Below are 18,043 nucleotides of genomic sequence, written 5' to 3' on the forward strand. Positions count from 1 at the left end.
TAATATTCTATTCCCTCATCTGGGTGTTACTTATATGAGTGTGTTCATACTGTGAAAAATTAGTTGAATTATATACTTAGGATAAGTATACTTTTACATATGTATCTTATATTTGAATTAGAAAGTTTATATAAATATGAAAAAAGTTATTTAGAACTTTGTAAATGTAAGTCTGTATACAAGTTGATTATCCCTTATTCAAAATGCTTGGGACTAGATTTCTGATTTTTTCAGGTTCTGGAATATTTGCATATTCATGCATCCCTAATCTGAAAACTCTGAAATCTGAAATGTTCCAGTGAACATTTCCTTTGAGCATCATATTGATGTTCAAGTTTCAAGTCAGGCATGCTGGTAAGTGCTTGTAGTCCCAGCTACTTGGGAGGCTGAAGCAGGAGGATCACTTGAGCTCAGAAGTTTGGAGCCAGCCTGGGCAACATATTAAGACTCCTTGTCTTTAAGAAAGAAAAATAAATTTTAAATTATGGAACATTTCAGATTTTAAATTTTTGGATTAGGGATGCTCAACCTATATACACAGTCATACTTTGCTTAATGATGTAGATACATTAAGAAAAATGTGTTAGTCAATTTTGTCATTGTACAAACATCAATGACTGAGTTACACAAACCTAGATGGTATAGTCTACTACACAACTAGGCTATGTGGTATAACCTATTGCTCCTAGGCTATAAACCGGTACAGCATGTTACTGTACTGAATACTGTAGATGATTCTATCAACTGCTAAGTATTTGTGTACCTAAACATAAAAAAGTATGGTGATAAAACAGTATAAAAGAGAAATAGCACCTAGCATGAATGGATCGGAATGACTGAAAGTGGCTCAGGTGAGTATGTGAGTGAGTGGTGAATGAATGTGAAGGCTTAGGACATTACTGCACACTACTGTAGATTTTATAAGCACTGTACATTTAGTCTACACTCTTTTAATAAAAATATTTTTCTTTAATAATTAATTAGCTTACTGTAAGTTTTTTACTTTATAAACTTTTAGTGTGCCGGGCTCAGTGGCTCAGCCTGTAATCCCGCGCCTTTGAGAGGCTGAGGTGAGTGGATTGCCTGAGCCCATGGGTTTGAGACCCGCCTGGGCAGCGAGACCTCATCTCTACAATAAATCAAAAAATCAGCTGGGCATGGTGGCGCATGCCTGTAGTTCCGGCTATTTGAAAGGCTGAGGCGGAAGGAATGCTGGAGCCCAGCAGGTTGAGGCAGAGTGAGACTCCAACTCAAAAAACAAAAAAGCAAAAAACAAAAAACTTTTAGTGTTTTTTAACTTTGTGATTCTTTTGTAATAACTCTTAGCTTAAAACATAAGCACATTGTACAGTTGCATAAACATATTTTTATATCCTTATTCTACAGCTTTTTCTATTTAAAATTAATTTTTTTTCCTTTTAATACTTTTTGTTAAAAACAAAGACACAAACACCATTAGCCTAGGCCTATGCCGACATATCACTTAGGCAAAAGGATTTTTTTTTTTTGAGTTGAAGTCTCACTCTGTTGCCCAGACTGGAGTGCAGTGGCCGGGAGCGGCCACTGCAGCCTCGACCTGCTGGGCTCCAGCAATCCTTCCGTCTCAGCCTTCCAAGCAAGCTGTAACTACAGGTGCGCGCTACCACACCCAGGTAATTTTTGATTTATTGTAGAGATGAGATCTCGCCAAGTTGCCCAGGCGAGTCTCGAACCCACGGGCTCAGGCAGCAAAAGGATTTTTTTTACCTCCATTATAATCTTATGGTACCACTACTATATGTGTGATCCATTGTTGACTGAAACATTGCTATACAGTGAATGACTGTATTTTTTTTCAAAGCTGATTGATAAGAATGATCATCTCTGTCTTATTTTTTATCTTTTATTTTTTGAGTCGAGGTTTCACTTTGTCACCCGGCAGGAGTGCAGTGACTTGCTGTGACCTTGACATCCTGGACTCAGGTGAACCTTCTGCCTTAGCCTCCACCTCCTGAATAGCTGGGACTATAGATGTGCACCATCATGCCTGGCTAATTTTTTTGATTTTTTTTTGTAGAAAAGAGGTCTCACATGTTGCCGAGGCTGGTCTCAAACATCTGTCCTCAAGCAATCCTCCTGCCTCAACCTTTCAAAGTACTTGATTACAGGTGTGAGCTACTGTAGCCAGCTCTATCTTTCTTTTGTTGCTATGAATTTATATTCTGTATTTGTTTTCTCTAGCTGCTATAACAAATTACTACACACTTACTGGCTTAAAATAATGTGAATTTATTATTTTACAGTTCTGTAGGATCAGAAACTTGAAATGAGTCTTTGGGACCAATCAAGGTGTCAGCATAGCTTTGTTCCTTCTGGAGGCTTCAAGGGAAGAATGTGTTTTCTCAACTTTTCCAACTTTTAGAGGTTACCTTTATTCTTTGACTCATGGCTCCTCTTTACATTTTCTTTTCTTTTCTTTTTTTTTTTTTTTTTTTGAGTTGGAGTCTCACTCTGTCGCCCAGACTGGAGTGCAGTGGCCACTCCCGGCCACCGCAGCCTCGCCTGCTGGGCTCCCGCAATCCTTCCGCCTCAGCCTTCTGAATAGCCGGAATTACAGGCATGCGCTACCACGCCTGGCTGATTTTTTGATTTATTGTAGAGATGAGGTCTCGCTGCCCAGGCGGGTCTCGCAGGCTCAGGCAATCCACTCACCTCAGCCTCCCAAAGGCGTGGGATTACAGGCTGAGCCACTGAGCCCGGCTTCTTTCCATTTTCAAAGCCAGCAAAGTAGCATCTTCAAATCTCTCTCTGACCTCTGCTTTCATTGTTATATCTTCTCTGACTCTTACTCTCCTGTTGCTCTTTTATTTGGATGCTGATTATTATATTGGGTCCACCTGGACAATCCAAGAGAATTCCCCCTCTCAAGATTTTTATCTTAATCACACCTGCAAAGTCCCTTTTTACATGTAAAGTAGCAAATTGAAATGTTCCAGTGATGAGGAAGTAGACATCTTTTGGGTGGAGGCATCATTCTGTCTTCCACAAATTTCTGTTTTTATCAAAATGACTTCATTACTACATTTAATTATTTTGGTGCAGAAATTTCCAAGATTTGGCCAGAGAAAATCCCCTCAATTTGAGTTATTTCAAGTTTCCTTATGGCATATTCTGTCATTTTTTGAAAATTTTTAAACTTTTTGGCACAACATGATATTTGTGCTTCAGTTTGTGACTATTCTTCCCTGGCCCTGGAATTAGTCATTTCTCCAAGGATCCCTGGTTTCCTTTAGTGGGAAATGGCATTAGGGACCAATATTGGGCACTAAGTGTACTCCTCTCTTTTAGGATGTCTTACCTTCTAGGTCCTTCCAAAAGACAGGGCTAGGAAATATATGTAAGTGTATACATTGCTATGGTCTGAATGTGTCCCCCAAGTATATATGTTGAAACTTTGTTATTGACATGCTAATATTAAGAGGTGGGGCCTTTAGGAGGTGATTAGATCATGAAGACTCTGCTCTCATGGATGAGATTAGTGCCTTTATAAAAGGGCTTGAAAGAGTTGGTTTAGCCCTTCCACTCCTGCTCTGTGAGGACACAGCTCTACAGCACCATTTTGGAAGCAGCCCTCTTCAGACATTGAACCCGTCTTGATTTTGAACTTCCCAGCCTCCAGAACTTTGAGAAATAAATTTTTATTATTTATTAATCACCCAATCTATTTTGTCATAGCATACTGAATGAACTAACACATTTGTATGTCAACATATATACATATTCATATATTACAGTCATAGACAGTTGACCCACTGTATTGACAAGTTCCACATTTGCAATTCAACCAACTGCAGATAGAAAGTATTTGAAAAAAAAGAAAAAATAATAATACCACAGAAAAGATAATATGAGTTAAAAAACAATACTGTATAATAACTACGTATCATTTACATTGTATTAGGTGTTACAAGTAATCTAGAGACAATAGGAGGGTGTATATAGTTTACATGGAAATACAATGCCATTTTATATTTGAACATCTGTGGATTTTGATATGGTAAAGAGGTAGTCCTGGAACCAGTCCCTCTAAGATACTGGGATATACTGTACTCAGCACAGAGTATGCTGACCTAACCTTCTCATCCCCCAAGCTGGATTCTCTTTCTCCCTCCTCAAAACAACTCCTCTTTTTCCCTCAAGGCCTTGTTCATAGGTCCCTTCTGTGAGACTCCCTCCCCACAGTGAGGAGAGTTGGTCACTCCCTCCTCTGGGGTTCACAACTTTCTACACCTTCCTCCATAACAGCTCCCAATTATATGTTTACATATCACTCTGTCCCTGGAACCAATCCTCCATGGATACCGAAGGCAAATTGTATGTACTTACTCACATATACATGTATACACACATATTTGACATCACAAGTTTATACTGCTATCTTCATATCCAGTCCGTTTCTACACAATTTTTTCTTGTCTTTTCCCATTCCCTTTTTCTGGCTTCCAACAACAACAGCACATTTTCTAATTTGCTTATTCCTATAATACAGGGGTCCCTAACCCCCAGGCCATGGACTGGTATTGGTCCATGGCCTGTTGGGAACCGGACTGCCCAGCAGGAGGTGAGAGGCAGGCCAGCCAGCAAAACTTCATCTGTATTTACAGCTGCTCCCCGTTGTTCATATTATCACCTGAGCTCCACCTCCTGTGAGATCAGCAGCAGCATTAGATTCTCATAGGAGCACTAACCCTTTTGAGAACTGTGCATGTGAGGGGTCTAGGTTGCGCACTCCCTATGAGAATCATAATGCCTAATGATCTGAGGTGGAGCTGAGGTGGTGATGCTATCACTGAGGAGAGGCTGCAAATACAGATTAACATTAGCAGTGAGATTTGACTGCAAATCCCACCCCTCCCTGCCCATGGAAAAATTGTTTTCCACGAAACTGGACCCTGATGCCAAAAAGGTTGAGGATTGCTGCTGTAATACATCTGAAATTGTTACGAAACTGCTTTACCCTAAGCAATACCAAAACAAACCTATTGAGGTCAGAATTTGTTTATAGAATTTTTTGCCTCTTTCACCTCTTCTCATCCTCAATCCACATTGGCGGTATTTAGTCAATACTGTATTCATAAGGTACTTGAATGAGCTCCCTTTTTTTTTTTGAGTTGGAGTCTCACTCTGCTGCCCAGACTGGAGTGCAGTGGCCGCTCCTGGCCACCGCAACCTCGACCTGCTGGGCTGCGGCGATCCTTCTGCCTCAGCCTTCCAAGTAGCTGGAACCACAGGCGCTCGCTACCATGCCCGGTTGATTTTTTGATTTATTGTAGAGATGAGGTCTTGCTGCCCAGGCAGGTCTCGAACCCACAGGCTCAGGCAATCCACTCACCTCAGCCTCCCAAAGGCGCGGTATTACAGGCTGAGCCACCGAGCCCAACTGAGCTCCCTTCTCTTTAGTGAAGTTATAATAGTCATTTGAAATATAGTTGATCTGTTTCTGTTTGCTTTCAATTTTAGTTTTTCTTTTTTCCCTTCCTGTTTTGTTGATTTTAACTTTTTAACATATGTAGAATGTTAACATGCTTCCAAAAAGTCAGAATTATAGAAAAAGATATATTCAGAGCAGTGTCACTTCCTTTCCTCAGGTGTATATCCCTTTCATTTTATCACCACTCCATCATGTCCTCTCTAGAGATCCTTGTAGGTAACCAACTTTGTTATTTTCTGGTTTATCCTTTCAGTGTTTCTTTCTGTAAGGAGAATATGTTTTCTTATTTCCCTTTACTTTTTATACAAAGGTAGCATACTATATATTTTTTGTATTTCCCTTTTTCATTTAATTATGAGTGTTGGAAATTACTCCATATCAGTTCTTAGAGATCTTCTTCGCTCTTTGTTAAAGCAGTATAGCATTCAAATAATGTTTGGCCCATTAGGTAGTTTCTAATATTTGAAATTACAAACCATAAATAACCTTATTCATATGTAGTTTCCTATTTTTGGAGGCTTATTTCCCAGGTTAATTGGGATTTACCAGTTTAATCACTAGAATGGTGATTATGGGATCAAAGAGCAAATACATATATACTTTTGTTAGATACTGCCAGAGACCCTTACATAAGCTTCTACTATTTACTTTCCCACCATTAGTACAAGGAGAGACCCAAAAAACCCAGGAATTTATTTATAAAGAATTGTGTATTTATTCTTACATGCTTAAACTTCAGTCACCTTCAAAGTACTCTCCATTTGATACAAATCATTTATCAAGATGCTTTTTTCACTGCTCAGAACATTTTGAACTTGTCAATTTTGATGCCTTTTAGTGTTTCTGCCATTTTTTGTTTCACTTCTTTCACATAGGGAAAAGCATTTCCCTTTGAAAACTTTTTTCATTGAGGAAACAAAAATGTTGCTTGGTGCAAGATCAGATAAATGGGGTGGGAGAGGGCATGGGGGCATGCTGTTTTTGATCAAAAACTTCTGAACACTCAGCATGATGTGGACAGTGCGATGTCATAGTGCAAGAACCAGTCACCTGTTTGTTACAATTTGGGACATTTCTTCCACAAATTGTCTCTCACAACAATGCTAGCTGGTACACTGATGGTGATGGGTTCCTAGAACACTTACCTAGTGAGGAAAGTGTGTACTACAAGGGGCCTGTCCTACAAAAGATAATTCCAATTTTTGGGGGGAGTCTCCCCTCATATATGAGAGTGCCTGTTTCTCCACAGTCTTGCCAATAGTGTATTATCAACCTTATGAATTTTTGTCAACCTCATGTGGCCTTGGAAATTCCTTAATATACTTTTAGCTGTCCAATATTATAAAGAGTAATTAAACACTGTTTTGTCTCATTTTCTGAGTTGTTCTGAATGACCTGCTCTGCTAGTAGTAGAAGTAGATGTCATATCCTAGACATGTTATCTTGTATGGTTGTGTGGTTGACATGACCTTGTGCTGAGAAAAGGGGACTGGCAGTTGGGATTATTATGTTGCCAGATGTACCAGGTTTATTAAGGTATTAAAGCCTACTGAAATGGAGATAGTGATGATTAATTTCCAAATGTAGAATAAGGATTTTTTTTTAATATATCAATATTTTTTATTTTGATATTGTGGGGTACAGTTAAGGGTTAGGTATACAAATATGCTTCATTCAGGCACCCTTGTTGATAAGGGGTGTTTCCCCATCCCCAGACAGATATTACTACCATTAATCCCACCTCCCTCCCTCCCATAGTTTCCCACCACTGTCAGTCCTTTTCTTATAGTATTACAATGGAATGTTCAAGGTCCACTATATGAGTGAGAAGATGTGATACTCAGATCTTTGTTTCTGTGAGAGATCACTCAGTATTATAGACTCTAGTTCCATCCAGGTTGCCGCAAAATTCATATTTTGTTCTTTTTTATGACTGCGTAGTATTCCGTCGTGTATATGTACCACATTTTTAAAATCCAGTCCTCTTTGATGGACAGCATGGTTGATTCCAGGTTCTTGCTATTGTGAACAATGCTGCGATAAACATGTGTGTGCAGGCATCTTTTTCATAGAATGATTTGAGTTCTTCAGGGTATATTCCCAGTAGGGGGATTGTGGGGTCAGATGGGAGGTCGATATTTAGAGCTTTTAGGAATCGCCATACTGTTTTCCACAGAGGTTGCACTAGTTTGCACTCCCACCAACAGTGTAGAAGTGTTCCCTTTTCGCCACGCCCTCTCTAGCAACTGTTATTTTTTTGAGTTATTGATAATTGCCGTAGAATAAGGATTTTAGTTGAGTGCTTAGAAAAGTAAAATTCAGTTTTTAAAGGATTTACTTTAGTCAGTAAAACAAACATTAAATAAAGAAAAACACCTATCTACAAAAATAACAGTATAAAATATACTTTCAATATAAATGATTTTTAAAGAAATACACTTTTCCATAGGTTATAATACTGTTGCTTTTTCCTTTGTGAAAAGAAGAAAATTTGAATATGGTTATGTGGTTATTTATAGTTTAAAGCTGCTAAACTTCCAATATCTCATCTTCAACATTTTAAAAAATGGAGAATGCAAAACTATAAACAAAGCATCATCTTGAGCAGTGGTAACTTTAAGAACAAATGAAATAAGGCTTAGCAATGCAAGTCTTATTCATATATTTCAAATGCTTTTGTTACTGTTTGGTTTGACTATCCCAGAGCTGTCTTTACCATCCCAAAGTCACAGACATGCATTTCATTTGGGTCATGCCACTGAGTATCATGAGCAGAAAATGATGTACATACACACACTTTTTTTTTTTTTTTTAAATCAGGGGGTGGGCGGTCTCAGCTTTTGAGCAAAAAAAAAGTTACCAGACTTGGGAATTTCCATTTTCAAAGAGAGTTCAATAGGTTTCTGTTTTTAGGACATGTCCTTAAATGAATTTTAGCACAGTTGAATGTCTTCAAGAAATCAGTACCACTACCTTTAAATATTAAATATCAGATTACTCCATATATGTGAATTCTTACACTAAAATTACTGTTGAATTTACTATGAAATTTGAAAGGGAAACGTTTTTGTCTGTGTGAAAGAGGTGAAACAAAAAACTGCAGAAGCACTAAAAGGCATCAAAATTGATGAGTTCACAAACTCTTGAGCAGTGGAAAATGTGTCTCAATAGGTGTATTGCATCATACGGAGAGTACTTTGAAAGTGACTGAAGTTTAAGCATGTAAGAATAAAAACACAATTAAAAAAAATAAATTCTGGTTTTTTGGGGGGTTCCCCCTTGTATATATAAGCATATAGTATATTTGTTTATAAATTATATGGAAGATTCTGGAAGGGCAGAGCATTGGTGAGCAATTCAGTCTAAGTTCACAGCAGCAAAAAGATACTTTCTATTGTTTTAGACAATTCAGTCTCTTCTTTTTAATAAGGCGACCTAGAATACTAATGAGCAAAGTCATACCAGTGTGAAGGTTTAGACCATGTTCTCTGTTGTATACCATGTCAGAATTTGTCATCATGGTTTCCTCATTATGACTCAGAAGTGATTTGGTAAAGAGAATTTTTAGGGGCTTGTCTTTTTTTATTTCTTCTTTATTGTTATGCAGCATTGTTGCTATTTGGTGTTGGGTTGTCATTAAAGCATACAATTTTAATGTGACTTCTCAAAATGCAGACTAAGGTTCATCATGAATCAGAATGTACTCCTCAATAACATCAAGAAATATACTGCAACATAATTAATCAATAGTGCAGTATTACTATTACCAAAATGCCAGAGGATCAGTCAAGGTCCTGTTGCTTGCCTCGCAGAGACAATGAATATTGCCTGGGGAGAAGACTTTTAATCAGGTGATATCAACCAAGGAGAATGGGAGATCAATCTCAAATTCATTTTCCCTGCTGACTAAAATTGGGGGTTCATATAGTGAGAGAAGGAATGTACAACAGAAGTTAGGGAGGGATGAGGAACAGTCATGTTAAGTAAGGGGCCTAGTGTCTCATTGTCCACATGTGGTGTTCTGTTAAGTTTCAGGCCCTTGCCTAAAGGTCAGCCTTTCGAGGGAGGAACTCAGATGAGACAAATGTAAGTCTGAAGACCAGGAGGGTCAATTTCTACGTTTATTCAAAAAAATCTCATAAATATCAGTTCTGTGGAGAAATTGGGCTGGTATTATTATTATTATTTTTATTATTTGAGTTGGAGTCTCACTCTGTCACCCAGACTGGAGTGCAGTGGTCGCTCCCGGCCACCGCAGCCTTGACCTGCTGGGCTCCGGCGATCCTTCTGCCTCAGCCTTCCAAGTAGCCAGAATTACAGGCAGGCGCTACCACACCTGGCTGATTTTTTGATTTATTGTAGAGATGAGGTCTCGCTGCCCAGGCGAGTCTCGAACCCGTGGGCTCAGGCAATCCACTCACCTCAGCCTCCCAAAGGCGCGCGATTACAGGCTGAGCCACCGAGCCCGGCTGGGCTGATATTATTAACTTACTCTTTGTTTTGGTGTGATATCGACTTGAAACTTGTCAGGTCCTAAGGCAAATTAGCAACAATTTTCGATAAAAATCAATGGATATTAAAGAAAGAAAACAAAAAATAAATACCACTTAAAAGTATATTTGGAAGAGCGAATCCCCCATCTCTGGAAAAGGGTATGAGCTTGGATTGTGTGGGAAGAGATTCCCTTTTACATATAGGTGCTCCTTGCTGAAAATAGGGTCTGGTGGAAGACAGAAAAGCTGTTCCCTTGAAACATCTCCCTAGCCTTTTTCTAATCACTAGGCCATAGATGGGTCTGTATTGAGCTTCTGTTTCTTTTGTAGGTAGGAATTGGAGTGTGCTAGAATCCTGGATGGAAAAAGGGGATGGGGTAGCAGAGTAGCTAAAATTTGTCTGCATAAGAAATGAACACATATTAGGTGATAGAGGAGGTGGGAGGAAAGGAGACAGAAAACAAGAGGACCTTTTTATTTCTAGAAGTAAAGAAGTCTAGCAGCAGGGTAGGGCCCCAGAGCTTGTAGAGGAAGCATGTCAGTGGAAAAAGTTAAAGTTGCAGGTGATTGAAGATGATTCAAGACAGATATGTTTATTACTCAATTTTAAATGGTTGGCCTTGCTGTTATAAAATCTTCATCACTCAAAACTCTCCTTAAAGTCTGGCATAAATACCAAGAACTTGAGAGACTTTAAATTGAATGCTTGAATGGGAATTATGTTCTATTACTGCATTGAGAGGTGGAAATCAACAAAGACCATCCAAATGAGAACAGTCTATTTATTCAGAGCTAGCTAGAGCAAAGAAGGTCAACCAACATCACTTGCATTTGGCAGAGACTTACAGCCAGGTAGGGAAATGAGAGAATTTCATAGTGGGAAAAAAAGGGAAGATTTCAAGTATGCCCTGATTGGAGGCTATTGTTGTGGGGAAGCTGTAGGCAGCTAACTGTAAGTGGGACATCCTGTGTGATTGGCTAGGGGAATATATTTGGCTTTCTCTGGTTGGCCCCAAGTTGGAAGTAGGGAACAACAAAAGGGAAGTTGGCAGTCACTGACTGAATCCTCACCATTCTGCACTGATTGCTCTGAAAGTTGTGGTTTGATTCCCCTGCTAGTTTCGACAGGGGTTGTGGGTCAGAGTTCTGTTGTCATATATAGTCTGGTCACTGTCCCTTTGTATCAGTCAGCAAATAGCAGGAGAAGGTGATAGCAAATAAAATATGAGAACAAGTGAGGTAGAAGCTCAGAGTTGGCAGTGAACCATGGGAAAGTAAATAAACATCTGCAGATTCCCAGAAATCTTAGAAAGGACACCAAATGCTTATGTCATTGGGTCCTGAGGGTTTTACTTACAACTCAAGATTTGGGATGACCTCAGCTGATAACTAGGATACAAAAGCAAATTAGGTTTCATCTTATTTTAAAGAAATTGGTACTCAGACTGGGTGCAGTGACTCAAGCCTGTAATTCCAGCACTTTGGGAGGCCGAGGCAAGAGGATTGCCTGAGCTCAGGGGTTCAAGACCAGCCTGGGCAACTTCATGAGACCTCATCTCTACAATAAATCAAAAAATAAGCTGGGTGTGGTAGCACGTGCCTATAGTTCCAGCTACTTGGAAGACTGAGGCAGAAGGGTTGACTGAGCCCAGCAGGTCAAGGCTGCGGTGGTTGTGAGTGTGCCACTGCACTCCAACCTGGGCAACAGAGTGAGACTGATGCATTTAAAAAAAGAAAAAGAACAAGTTTTTTCTGATGCTGTGCCCAAGTAGTCATATTAATGGTGTTTCCAAGAGCCCCTTTCTGTCCCTGTCCAACTCTGCTGCCTCACTAGCACATAAGTGATATGCACTACCTCCAGAGATTTGGCACCAGAGACTGAAACTAGAACTTTTGCTTATTTTGTCATCATGAACTAATCTCTCCCAACCTAGAGTTACTTTCTCATCTTTGACTGGTTGTTCATAGATTATTTATCTAGATGATTGTTTTAATTTCATCAGGACATTTTCAAATTAAACCCAAAGTAAATTACTCTAACTGTCTTTAAAAATAGAAGTCATCACATGGCTTTGAGACCTCTAAATCTAACTCTTAGTAGCTATTTATTTCTAGTATTTCTAGTGATCAAGCACGTAACAACAACAATAAAGCTTACCTCCCCCTTCTTCTAATAAACCCTAACTAACCTGCATGGTTCTATTTATGTACTGATATTTTATATTTGTGTATATTCATATTTATACATGGGCTCATTTCTTTCCTAGACCTTAGTAGCTATTAAATTTTGTAGAGGTGGTAATAAAATCCTCTTGCCTATGTACTGACAGCCTATCTAAGTAATTTCTTTCATGTTTGTATATGTATCTGTGTTTAATGTGGGTCTATACACAATTCATGTTTGTGTACATGTTGGGATGTGTCAGTTGAATAAAAATTTTTCTGTATCTTCTTGAAAGTAGAGGAAATAACCCTTGAGGTTAATGCGGGCATATATTGAAATGTTTTCTTAAATTTCCTTTGTTGGTAATACTCTTTCTGCTTCTTACTAAGTTCCCATATGTATCTGTTTCTAGACTCTTTTGCTTTGCTCTCTGTCTGTCCCTATGCTTGTTTCATTTTATTTCCTTCATAGTTGTAATGCAGTAATCCAAAATATGAGATGGCTTGTGCATAATGTTTACCTATTTCAAAGAAGTCACCTGGAGATCCAGCAGGGAAAGACATTGGTTTATCAAAACTTATAGGAAGCATCAATGGCAGCAGGTCATAAAGAATCTGTACCTTGGGGCAGTATAGCAAGCAGTTTTATAATCAAAGCAATATGCTGATTAAAAGTGATAACTACATTGTTTTCAGGTTTGCTTGGTCACCAACATCTCTTGACTCATTATCGGGAATATGTATACCCTTCAGAGACCAGTTGCTCTGAGGGAGCTCCCTGAGGGAGGGTTAGAAAGAAGCCAGGTATAGAGGGAAGTAGTTTATGTTTGGACAATACCTCACAATAGTAAATGTGGAAATTTGTTAGGGTTAACCTTTCCCGTGCTTTTTTGAAAGTTTTGTTATTCTTGAACCTCTACTTTCCATATATTTTGTGGACTCAATCTGGGGATTTCATGAAACCTTGTTTCATAGTTTCATGTTGGAGTATTTATTTTTGTTTCGTTGGAATTGCAGATTAATCTGTAGTGATTTGACCTCTCTGAGTCTCTTTATTAATGACTGTTTTACTATCATTTATTTACTTTTCTAATGTTTTGGTTTCTTTATGTAGATCTGAATTTCTGACCTAAATATCATTTTCTTTCACTCTCAATAACTTCTTTTGATATTTCTTACAAGACAGATCTACTGGAGAAAATTGAAAAATTTCTTTAATCTTTGTTTATGTAAGAAAGTCTTTATTTCTCCTTCACTTTTCACAAATAATATCTCTGTGTACAGAATTCTAGGTTGGTGTTTGTTTTGTCTCAACACCGTGAAAATTTCATTCTAACGTGGTGTGTCAGGTGAAATGAGCTGGGATAAATGAACCTTTAGTATGAGTTTTGTCTTTACCAAAGCCTAGGAGCTAGGCAGTGTTTACTGTTTGTGGTGGCTGTGGGTTTCAGAGACTAAAATTTCCTCTAGTGACCTTGATTTTGTCTCTTCTGTTGTCATTGTGTTTCCCTAAGATCTCCTTTTTAAACAATATCTGTGTCTTGTTACTTTCTTAGTTGTAATTCTGTGTTGTTATACAGAAGCCCTGTTAATTTGGTAGTAAGGTGTAGGGGAAAGGGAAGTGTTCTGTAGTCCTATGATTAGATCTTTTCAAGGGCGCCTCTGCACCTAGGCTTTGTCCTTCACAAGTGCTTCTCAGCTCCCCCTCTATGCTCCAGAAGTGACAGGAAGGCTAGAGGGGGGCTGGAGTTGAGTATTTACCTTCCCCCAGGTTAGTTAAATTGCTAGAACCTCAGTAGGTTAGGCAGTTGTGAAATAGTTTCCCTTGAGACCAGGCCTTTGTTAACAGGAAAAGAATGCTCCAGGCATATTTCATCATGGTTAAGTTTCCCCTCCACCTGCCAGAAGCACCACGAGATTTTTCTCCAAGTTCACCCTGAGAGCTAGGCGGGACTCCTAGAGGTAAAATTTCCAGAAGCAAGGGGACTCTCCTAAAATTGAGGCTTTCCTAAAGCTGGGCCTCCAGGATTTTTTAATCTCTCAATTTAGACCATGCTCAGTCATTAACGATACACCAATTACCCTTTAAGTTTTTGTATTAGTTGCTGGCTTCAGTACACATTCTGCTTCTGGTAAGCTGTGATTCTCTGAATTTGCTTGTCACTCCAGTATGGAGGACAGTGGTTTACCCCTTGACTTCAATTCTCTGATGCAACTAAGAAAAGTTGTCAGTTTTCAGTATGTTTAGCTTTATCCTTTTGTAAGGATGGTTGTGATGATTTCCAAGCTCTTTACATGTCAGATTAGAACCCAGAAGTTCATCAATGATTATAATACCTATAAATATTATATACAGGTACCTTAGAATTTTATTGATGTTGTAAACGGAATTTTTTTCAAATTATGTTATTTAATTGGTTGTTGTAGGTATATATCAGTACTGTTGATTTTTGTGTATTTGTCTTCTAACAATTTTGCTTTTTTGGCCATACTTAATTGTTGTTTTCTAAATTTCTTGTGATGGATCATTTGTTTCAGTCTTCTCTCTCCCCCCCTTTTCTTTTCTTAAGCAACATTTTTTTTTACAACTCTTCTCTTAATATATACTCTTAAAACTTTAAGATGGGTGTTGATCATTTGATAGGTGTTGATAGTGGCATGTATTTCTTTCCATTGTATAGTTTTTGCTTTTGACATAACTGGAAGTTTGGAGTTCTCAAAATACCTTGGTGGAGTTTAATATCTGTGCTTTGAGTGATATGAGTGGAAGATTAGTGGAAGCGGGTCAACAAAGCATTCCTGGTTCTTGGATCCTTGTGTAAATATCTAGATAGAATATCACATATGGAAAGTAGAGATAGAACAGGTTAATACTGTTAGGCCAACAACCATATATGGAGATCCTTACTTCAACGGCATTGTTTCATTGGTTTGGACAGCAAGATGTTGTTTGACTCTATACAGTTTCTGTTGCTCTTTTATCAATGTAGAAAGAACAAGCACACCCACAACAGGAAATTTGTTTATTGTCACAAATATAGTTCATCAAATGAAACTGTAGGTTTCAAAGTTAGATTGTAGTAGTGATTTGTCCTTTCTTCATAGGTATTTTGGAGAAATAAAGCTTGTTAGTTTGGGTTAATTTTCAAACTGTATTTAATTGTGCTCTGTCTGATATAATTGGGAAATTATAGGGGTGGTTTGTATAGTGGATTTACATTTTTTGGGGTCTATATCTCAATATAACCAAACATAACTTGTTATAATTCTCTTATATATTGGAAAAAACATGAAGATTATATACTTCTTTTCTCCCCAATATTTTGATTGCTGTTTAGCTTAAACTTAAGTAATAATCACCAGCTTACACATATTAATTTGATGGTTTAATGTGCCAACCAAATTTTGCATTATGTTCTAAAGTTCCTATTATAAGCCCTGAAGGTTTTGAGAAGTTACTGTTTTGATTTTTATAATGTCATTTTGACCCGAGGGCTTTTTGGAATTAAATGAGCTTGGTGGTTTATTAAGTGTCATAGAGAGTTTAAATCTAGGATAAATTTAGCTGTTTATTTTTTTTCACTCCTTTGATCAGTGATTCTGTTCATGGAAAAGTCATAGATAGTGGTTTATAATCAGTCTTGTGTTTGAACTAAGTTTCATGCTTTATTTTAGGTTGTTGATTATATCCTGCCACCCTTGGTCTCCTTGGTTCAAAGCCAAAATGGTAAGTGTTACCACACCAGCAAGCATTCCATCAGCTATGCATTCTGTTTTCATTCTATCTCCATGTAGTCACATTCTTGGCATTGTTTTCTTTCAAGTGGAGTGGAGACTCTTCAGTTTGCGGTTGCTCTCAGAAACCACATCTCTACTTGTGAACCAGGAGTTTGGGGATGATGAGGAGGATGCCAATGTTGATTCTGACAGCAGTCTTCTGGCTCTCATTAGAGATGTCTTGCTTCCCCAGTAAGTATCATGCAGCTGTACTTATGCAGAGTAGTGTAGGAAGTCCAGGGAGCTTCTGTCAAACTAGTTTCAGTGATAGGGTCGGGGTCTTGATGTCCTTATATTATGCACATATGCTTGTGTACTCATTGAAAAGAGACCTAGAAACAGAGGCAGTAATTGTTAGACCGTAGAAGACTCAGAAAAATCACAGTCCATTTTGAAAAACATCCATTTAGAGATTAATCTATTTCTGCCGGGCATGTGACTTTGAAGTTATGCAGATTTAAATGTGTTCATGACTCAAAGGGTAAGAGTTATGATTCAAGATCAATATTACTAGAATGTGAAATTGAGATTTTTCTTGACTACTCAGAAATAATAGACATGGAAGGAAGAGTTTACTTCCCCTAAACTCTTTGAATGGAAATTAAGCTTAGTTACAAACAGGATTTTTTTGAGTGTGGCAGGAGGTGTTAGAGCAGGTAATGAATGTTAGTTTATAGAAAGAGTTTTTAAATTATTTTACTCCATTGCTCATACAGCAAATGCACACTAACAGTACCTAATGCTAATATGCAAAACTCTAAAATGGCACTTTATCTTCAGAGTATGCTGTCAGTTTTATCAAACAAAGTAACTTAAGTTTAAAAAACAGTGTATGCATATGTTTATCACAGCATTGTTCATAATAGCAAGAACATGGAATCAACCATGCTGCCTATCAAAAGAGGACTGGATAAAAAAAATGTACATATACACAATGGAATACTATGCAGCCATAAAGAAGAACAAAATCATGAACTCCACAGCAACCTGGATGGAATTAGAGTTTATAATACTGAGTGATCTCTCACAGAAACAAAGAACTGAGTATCACATGTTCTCACTTATAAGTGAACCTTGAACAATTACCATATTATTATAAGAAAAGAATTGAAAGTGGCGGGAAACTGCAGGGACGGGAGTGGAGGGGTGGGGAGGTGGGATTGACAGTAGTTGATATCTGCCTGGGGAAGCGGGGCACACCTCATCGATAAGGATACCTGCACAGTGAATATTTGTATACCTAGCCTTGAATTGTACCCACAATTTTAAATTAAAAAAAACAAACAGGTCAGGTATCACTGTTAAGATTTTTGCAAAATTAAATGCCAGATTGTGTATGAGGTATTTTGCATTAATTTGCATGCCTGATCATGGCTTCCTTCAAGGTTGGGCTTCAGTCAGAGCCAGTTCAGAAGACTTATAAGAATGCTAGCCTTACTTAATGGTCTTTACTTAATGGTCCTCTGTTCAGCTTCTTAAGATTTGTTCTCATTAAAAAAAAAATTACTATCACAAATAGAAACCAAAAGAACTTTATAAGACCTTTATGACAGGATAAACTCTCACATTTCAATAGTCAGCCTGAACGTGAATGGATTAAATGCACCACTGAAAAGGCATAGAATGACAAACTGGATTTAAAAAAAACAGCCCAACACTATGCTGCCCTCAGGAAATAAGGACACCCAAAGACTAAAAGTTAGAGATCGGAAAACAAACTTTCAGGTGAACGGAAAACAAAAGAAGGCAGGAGTCAAGATCTTAATATCAGACAAAACAACCTTCAAGCTATCAAAACTTAAAAAAAGATTGAGAAGGACACAACATAATGATAAAATGTTCAATCCGTCAACAAGAATTATCCATCTTAAATATATATGCACCCAACACAGGAATACCAGGATTTGTAGAGCAACTACTAAGTAAACTAAAAGTTATTGGCTCTAACACTATCATACCTGGGGACTTAAATACCCCACTAACAACTCTAGATACATCATTGAGGCAAAAAATCAACAAGGGGATCCAGAACCTCAACTTGACACATGATCAAATGAACTTAATAGATACCTACAGAACACTCCACTCAACAACCATGGAATTTATTCTACTCATTACCACATGGAGCATACTCCAAGAT

General features: G+C 38.0%; 1 protein-coding gene across 1 annotated transcript in view; it reads left to right on the top strand.

The window, feature by feature from the left end:
- The window catches only part of ULK4 (unc-51 like kinase 4), a 244,877-nt gene extending 228,778 nt beyond the window's left edge, over nt 1–16,099 (top strand). The window contains exons 27-28 of the mRNA XM_008068561.2: nt 15,802–15,853; nt 15,951–16,099. Of these exons, the coding sequence (XP_008066752.2) occupies nt 15,802–15,853; nt 15,951–16,099 (201 nt within the window). The remainder of the gene's footprint in view (nt 1–15,801; nt 15,854–15,950) is intronic.
- The last annotated feature ends 1,944 nt before the right edge of the window (nt 16,100–18,043 follow it).

Source organism: Carlito syrichta, unplaced genomic scaffold, assembly GCF_000164805.1.
Source record: "Carlito syrichta isolate Samal-C Ts95f unplaced genomic scaffold, Tarsius_syrichta-2.0.1 Scaffold311198, whole genome shotgun sequence".
Classification (NCBI taxonomy): Eukaryota; Metazoa; Chordata; class Mammalia; order Primates; family Tarsiidae; genus Carlito; species Carlito syrichta.